The 8,166-nt window shown below is 34.4% G+C and overlaps 1 protein-coding gene across 1 annotated transcript; it reads left to right on the plus strand.

Moving 5' to 3' along the window:
* Nucleotides 1-4,875: 4,875 nt before the first annotated feature.
* Nucleotides 4,876-7,222, plus strand: LOC111908122 (probable pyruvate, phosphate dikinase regulatory protein, chloroplastic). The gene is made up of 3 exons (XM_023903964.3): nucleotides 4,876-5,378; nucleotides 6,037-6,679; nucleotides 6,873-7,222. The coding sequence occupies exons 1-3, from the start codon at nucleotides 4,941-4,943 to the stop codon at nucleotides 6,974-6,976; spliced, it is 1,185 nt and encodes a 394-aa protein (XP_023759732.1). The 5' UTR covers nucleotides 4,876-4,940; the 3' UTR covers nucleotides 6,977-7,222.
* The last annotated feature ends 944 nt before the right edge of the window (nucleotides 7,223-8,166 follow it).

Here is an 8,166-nt window from a genome sequence, read left to right on the forward strand (position 1 = left end):
ATTATTTCTTATTTTTTTAGAAATATAAAGTTCGTTTGATTATTTTAATATTTTTTTTAACGAACGGGCGAAAGAAAGTGTCGTCTCGGGTTTTGAATTTTAAAAACCGCAAACACTTCGCGTATTAGAAACACCCGACCAAACTTTTATGTTTTGGGTTAAGAAATCACTCAAAACCGTGAACTCATACCTATGTATGAATTTACTCCCCAAAAATTTAGTCATTTGTGTTTACTCCCCAAATGTCAAAATAGTAAACTCCAAAATATCCTCTCAAGTATCATCCAAGTTTTTATTCTAGATCTTCAAACTAGTAAGTGTTCTAACCCTTTCAAGTTAGTATATCACTTAATCTAGTGATTGTACATCCTTTAATCCATTCATTTATGTGTTTTGACTAGTTTTTCCAAAACACCAAGAACACACACTAGTGTTCTTGGACTTAAAGTTCATTTCAAGCTTCCACAATGTAAGTACTTCTATCCTAGAGTCATTTTAAGCTAGCTATACATGTTTATACCAAGGAAAAGTCCCAAGAACACCAAGAACAAGGTGTTCACGGTTTTGGGAGGCTCCCTAAACCGTAAACACCAAATATAGTGCCTTAGGGTGCTTTAGGGTGTCTAAATGCTTCACAATGCCTTAGGGACTTGTCTAGATCCATCCTTGATGAGTGTATCACACAAAAAGCACAAAAAGCCAACATTTATATGTGTTTATGGTTTGGGGATCTCCCAAAACCATAAACACCTTAAAAGTTGTGTAAATGTCCCATAAATGGCCCATGGTTGTTCCTTATGGCTAGAATCTAACCTAGACTAGTGCCATGTTTGAGCTAAGGACTTGAAAACCGCCAAATACCGGAGTTTAAGGTAGCAAACTCATGAGCCTAAGGTAGTAAAATCATGAGTTTAAGGTAGTAAACTCATGGGGAAATTGTCCTTAGATCGTAAACTCCATTTAGGAGTGTTTTGATGCCACACAACACTTCCTAAGGCTTAATCATGAAGTAGGAATGCTTGGAATAGCTTAGTAGTCTTCAAACCAACAAATGGTCATAAAGTGTAGATTTTACGACCGTAAACCCTTGAGTTTACTTCCGTAAACTACTTGGGTAATGGTCATGAAAACCGTAAACTCCAAGGGAGCTTACCCTTGAACCCCAAACACACTAGCCTTTCCCTACAACACTTAGATGCAACCATTGAGACTTATAACACTTGTATAAAGTGTTAAGCATGTCGTAGAGTGTCTTAACTTTGTTTATTAGTTGTTTAAAGACTAATTGTGTATATACATATATCCTTATATGTTATTAGGATCTTTGTGCGTGTCTAAGTCTTCACTTGACACCAAGCACTTATCCGACACTTCCTTCCGATCCACTCGCCACAGGTGAGTTCATACCCCTTAATCAATGTTTTAACTGGTTTTAAATGTTTTATGGGGGGGGGATACAAGTAGAATTATGCTAATTATTATATCAATCACATGTGATTAATAAGCAACATTCAAATGATTGGCTACTCATTAGCCGTTTTACCAAACAGTTTCCTTCAAATGTTTTTCATAAATACTTTATGTGTTTAAAACTCCTTATTACACTGTACATTTTATCTGTATGTTACATTTCAAACTTATTTATAATTGTGTTTCAACCAAATGTTTCTTTATACTAAACTTTTTTATCAAACCCATGCCTTCAAACCGTTTTATAGATTGACATCATGTCGATCTTTTCTTAGATAATAATTATGTTCAAAGGTTTTACAAAACTTATTTTATGCTTCTATATTATAAATTGCATGCCTCTATATGTATAATTATATAAGAAATGTTTAAAAGACTTAGGAAGGCTATCCACCATGTTTCCTTTTCCTCGATTTGGATGTGGTCTGGTGGGATATTGGATACCCGTCCGAAGGTCGTTTAAATATTAGTTATATATCATGTGTACATATATAGTCATAAAGTTCCTTCCAGTTCATTCCAATGCCCTTAGGTAGCAAGGGTATACATCCATGTCCATACGTACCAGTTAGATTACTAGTAAACTACCATATGGGTAGTTTAGGAAGATACTAGAACTATTACTAGAATGCGATACCATACAATGAGTCAGTTCATTCATGAGTCAATACTTTCAATAACATTGCAGTACATTACTATACTTCTAGATAGAGAGAGCATACATTACAGCTAGAGCATTACAGTACATTACTATACTATTACATAGATATGTTTACATGATCACACTTACATGAGTACGCTTACATATACATAGAACAGACGTCACTAGGTGCTATAGCATGGAACCAGTTCAGGATCTAATTATACCGATGAATCACAATGCACTTGTGATAGTTATATCGAGTATACATGATCATAGTAATGTGGATGCTCACGGCTTGCAGATATACAGGGGTCGTGGGTAGGTCCCAAAATCCCTTTGACAGGGGAGCGTATAGCCTGGGATCTAGACATCACATTATACCTTATCCCTCAAATAAGGCAGTTGAGTACCGATGTAGTTTAGTTATATAGAGTATACATGATCATATTAATGTGGATGCTCACGGCTTGCAGATATGCATGGGTCGTGGGTAGGTTCGAAAATCCCTTTGACAGGGGAGCATATAGCCTGGGATCTAGCCATCACATTATACCTTATCCCTCAAATAAGGCAATTGAGTACCAATGTAGTTATTTATAACAAATGCTACAGTACTTAGAAGAATTACCCTAGACTTTAGGTAATTGGTACGGTTGTAGTTCGGCACTACACCATAGTATTATTTCATTTTCCCATTACATTCACTTCGTGAACATTCACACGACGCACGGTAATGTAGAAACTATATTTTTGGTTAATGATAGTCAGACTTGGGAAAATACACTCTTACAAGAGACACACACAGACACTAGATGCCTTGGTAGAAGGCTACATATAGATCAGTTAAGTCTTGGTAAAAGACTCCCTGTTATAATAGTAGGAATCATAGGGATTTCTAGAGTTTTCAAACATTTACAGTTGTTTTACATACATTTTCAATACTTACGATTCACATACATTTTCAATACTTACAATTCATATACATACAAATTCTTACATACAAATTAAGACACTAAAATACTTATGATCTCACCAGCTTCAAAGCTGATACTCACTTTCAAAATTACTTGTATCCTCAGGTCATCAATAGACAGGTACCGATGCAAGGTTTAGAGAAGATGGAGCTTGTTCAAGACTCATCTTTCATTTTGATTTATGCTTTAGTGTCTATTATAATTTGACAGAACACACTTGTATAATAATTATATTACTAATGCAATGGATGATGTTGTTGCTTGTTTACTACTTTTCATTGTTGTGATACTGTACATGACGTCCTCCGCCCTAGAACGTTTCCGCCCTTCATGGTTTTGGGGTGTGACAAGAGAGCACAATTGAGATTCAAACATGCCATTGAAGGTTCATTGTGTCTCAAAAGATCTAGGAGTTTCAAATCCAATTAAAACTTAATAACTTATTTTGTTTATAATGGTGGAAATTAGTAAATCGTCATTTACCTACCATCAAATATTTTATAGCTTGGATTACCGCATCCCTCTTCCAAGTTATGAAATAGTTTGTAGGGTCCTAGCCTTAATATTTCATTTGGGTGACTTATTAATGATTCTTCATCTAATTAAAGTTGTCCTTTCTTTCAGATGTCTTCCAACACTACTACTGGCTCAAACCCTGCAGGCTCTTTTTCCCTCATGAACTTGTGTGGGAAAGTCACCTTTTATGGGTCTAATTTCAATGAATGGATTAGAAGCATCAGGATGATTACCCGCTATGAGGACAAGGAATATGTCCTTGATAAGGAGCTTAAGGTTATCAATGAGTCCACTGGTAATCCTGAGGAGATTGCGGAGAACACTACACATGAAAGGGATGCTACCAAAGTGTCCTGCTTCATGTTGGCTACCATGACTCCCGAACTCCAGAAATCCTATGAAGATTTCTACCCCTATGAGATGTATTTGGATCTCATGGATAGGTACCATCAGAGGGCGCGTCAGGAGAGGTATGAAATCATCTCCTCTATGATTACAGCCAGGATGAAGGATGGTGAGCCCATCACCGGTCACTTGCAGAAGATACAAAGGTTCGTGGACCGGTTGCTGAAGCTTAACGTGGACTTCCCTGAGGACATGGCGATTGATATCATTCTCCATTTCTTACCTCCAAGTTATGATCAGTGTCGTACTACTTATCATATGATCAAGGAGGAAGTTACACTTAGCAAAGTTCAAGGACTGTTAAGGACTGTTGAAATAATACAATGCTAGAATAGGAACAAATAAAAGTATCACGCTACAAAAGAAATTATAACAAGATTTGTCATAATATACCCACAAATATCATGTTGTAATGAAAGTAGAATGTTGTAATAAAAACAAGTTCAAAGTAGGTTGTTATACTCTAGATAAGAAGGTTGTTTTCAAAATTATATAGACAATCAGATTATATAAACAACAAACTATAATTTGTTTATATGTCAAACCGTTCACCAAATGGGTATTATACTAGTTCACAAGGGGGTTAGGAGGAACATGATACCGTCGGAACCCAATCTGAAGTCATTTTCCGAACAAAATATGAACGACCTGTTTGTTTTCTTAAATCTTAATATTGACCATTTAAACCAGAAAAATATGGGATTTATACCCCTAAAGAAAAAATAAATAAATTAAATGACTTTTAAATGGCAAACAAAAAAATCGTAGGTCTAGCTTTGGAAAAGAAGAACATGAAAAATTGTTACCTAGTTACCTATTTAACGCCTAAATCAGTTAGTTCCTTCCTTTTAACCGACCTTATAAGTGCTCGGGTAAAATACTCTATCGTGTGAAAGTGAAACCGTCACATTCACAAGGGGATTGGGAGGAACATGATACCGTCGGAACCTAATCCAACAACCACCGGCAACCCAGCTACTCAATGGCTGGCGGGACCAAACCCCGGCAAGCTCGGTAGTAGCAGCGCTCAACTGAACCGTTGGTCCAGAGCTCGAGTGATCAGATCCGGCCGGAAGCTAGATCGCCCTGCTCAATGTAAACAAGAGCAGAACACCGAGGTCGATGATCAGCAGTTGCATCGGTTAGAAGGTACCAATCTGTCTTTTTCTAGTTCGTATTGTTCTTCTTCATCTTCCGAAGATGGTACTGGAGGAGAGACGGAGGAGACACCAGGTACAGTGAAGGAGATATTCCTGGTTTCCGACGGGTCAGGACGAACGGCGGAGCATTCTGTTAACGCGGCGTTGGGTCAATTTGAGCATTTTTTGGTTGACCGTGGCTGTCCAGTTAATACTCGATTGTTCTCTGGGGTAATTTCTTCTCCCGACATTCATGAACTCTAGGGTTCTTACCTTTATATGAAATTAGTGTACATTGAATTCGAATTTTATTGGTTTTTGCCCTCAATTTTCAATATCAATATTGGTTTCTAATTTGTATTTTGGAATGTCAAAGGGAATATAGAATTAAGCATTTTTATAGAGATTTTAGGTTATCTGATTTTGCTTTCGCAAATTGCATGTTTCCTTGATCTAAGATTTGGTCCTTTGCACTTATATCAATCTAACAACACACTTGACATTCTAGTTGAGTCATTGAAAGTGATAATTTGATATTAAATAATCAAAATCAACTAATTAGCTTTAATAAATAATAAGTTAAAGGAGTAGAAGATGTGTTTCTGCCAGCACTTGAAATATTATTAAACAAATTACGATAATCTAAAGTTTTTGAGATAGGATAAGGTTTCCAATTGCAAAAATAATAATAATAATAATAATAATAATAATAATAATAATAATAATAATAATAATAATAATAATAATAATAATAGTAATAATAAAAATAAAAAACATCCTACCTTCATATATTTATTTATTATATGCATGTTATTGGAATAAAATTTGCTTTCTCTTTGAATGACATTGTTATAATAAACAAATTAACAAAAATACATTGCTATTTTAGATTAACGACGTAGACCGGCTCATGGAAATCATAATACAAGCCGCCAAAGAACACGCGATACTCATTTACACACTAGCAGACGAAAAAATGGCCAACTCAGCTCGCCACGCGTGCAAAACATGGGGAGTCCAATCCACCGATGTCCTTCGCCCAATCACAAAAGCCATCGCATCCCATTTAGGCGTTTCACCTTCCGGGCTGCCCCGAGGTGCCCCGGGCAGGAAATTTCCCTTGACCGAAAACTACTTCAAAAGAATCGACGCCATTGAGTTCACCATAAAACAAGACGATGGAGCTCTGCCTGAGAACTTGCCAAAAGCAGACATTGTTGTTGCGGGTGTTTCAAGATCCGGAAAGACTCCATTGTCGATTTATTTGGCTCAAAAAGGGTATAAAGTTGCCAATGTACCGATTGTTAAGGGGGTGGAATTGCCAAAGAGTCTATTCTTGGAGGTTGACCAAAATAAGGTCTTTGCGTTGACTATAAATCCGGTTATGTTGCAAACTATAAGACGAGAAAGAGCGAAGAGCTTAGGATATGTTAGAGATGCGAAAAGTAATTATGCGGAGATGATGCATGTGAGGGAGGAGGTCGACTATGCTAGCAAGATTTTTGCAAAAAATCCCACTTGGCCGGTTATTGGTGAGTTTATTCTCGCTACCAGTATAAGGCAATATACTTCATTATTTACTCTTAATAGCAATGTATTTAAATTATTTTAATAATAATAGCAACGAATTTAAATTTTACTCTTAATACACTCATATCTTCATCCTCATAAATTGCAAATAGTGTTTTGGTGAATATTAACATATTGTTATTTTGATGATTGCAGAAGTGACCGGAATAGCAATTGAAGAAATCGCCGCAATTATATTGAGACTCTACCAAGACCGGAAACATGGGTGCTCCATGCCAACAATCTCAAAGCTCTACTAGGATTGTTGAAAAACTTTTTTTTTTTTTTTTCTTTTTGTATTATTTATGATTATTATTTTTTTAATCATGAAATGTTGTTTAGATACTGTGTTATGGTTTTAAATGATGTTTAAAAAATATAAGTGAAACTGCCTCACATTTTAAGAAATAGGAGGGAAAAATTGACATAGGAAACTTGTAAAAAGTCACGACTTAACAGTGAAAGTCGTCTCTCTTTTCTAATTGTTGTTATTACTTTGTTCCTTATGTGTTAAGCCAAAAAAAATTAATGAAATAAAATAAAAAAATCGTTACATAATTTACCAGTTTACTAGATCTACTCTAATAAATGAATGTTTTTTTGGCACATGTTCTCTTCTCCTTTATTTGGACACATGACATTTTCTACATAATTTTTAAATTTTTTATTTTTAACTTGTCATTTTATTGTATTTTTTATTTTATTAAATTAAAATTTCATATTTAATATGTAAGGTAATATATATGTAAGATATTTATTAGAAATGATTTGTATATGTAATGTATTCTATATATTAAAGCCTCATTAATTTTAATAATTCAAAATTTTTTTTATTTTTTATATAAATTTAAAAATTTCAAATTATTAAAATTTCATATTTAATTTTTTTAAAATAAGACCATGTAATACATGGTCTCGCACCTAGTTAAGTATAAAAGAATAAGAACGAATCATATGTAGAACATTTACAAGAGCTTAATTTGTTTTTGATGATGTATTGATTGAACCATTTACAAAAGCGAATCATATGTAAGAACATCAAGAAAAGCTATCCGAGCCCCATCAAGTAATTTTGTTTTCAAATTCATTAATGCCATCAAGAAAAGCTATGCGAGCCCCCATCAAGTAATTTTGTTTTCAAATTCATTAATGCTCGTTAAAGGAATGTTCCTTATGGGTAGTATGAAAAAGAAAGAAAGCCCAAAATTTTCGATTGGTTGAAGTGTTTTCCTCAATCAAAAAGAAAATTTTCTATCGAGAACTTAGTGTTAGTGTTTGGAATTGTTTATGTAAAACTAATTTATATTTGTTATTAAAAGTTTTTATTAATTAGTTTAATCGGGGTTAAAGTAATATTTCTGAAAAAAAATATATTTAGATTATTTTATTCAATACAGTAATAAGTTTATAAGTTATTTTTTAGGTTATTGTCATTATTGCCCAACAATAT

The sequence above is a fragment of the Lactuca sativa genome, chromosome 1, assembly GCF_002870075.4.
Source record: "Lactuca sativa cultivar Salinas chromosome 1, Lsat_Salinas_v11, whole genome shotgun sequence".
Taxonomy (NCBI): Eukaryota; Viridiplantae; Streptophyta; class Magnoliopsida; order Asterales; family Asteraceae; genus Lactuca; species Lactuca sativa.

What these genes read in the sequence shown, in the direction of transcription:
- LOC111908122 (XM_023903964.3), top strand. Translation starts at nt 4,941, where the DNA reads ATGATACCGTCGGAACCTAATCCAACAACCACCGGCAACCCAGCTACT. An exon ending in ATACTCGATTGTTCTCTGGG is followed by an intron (nt 5,379 to 6,036) that starts GTAATTTCTTCT and finishes TTGCTATTTTAG; the next exon opens with ATTAACGACGTAGACCGGCT. An exon ending in TCCCACTTGGCCGGTTATTG is followed by an intron (nt 6,680 to 6,872) that starts GTGAGTTTATTC and finishes TGATGATTGCAG; the next exon opens with AAGTGACCGGAATAGCAATT.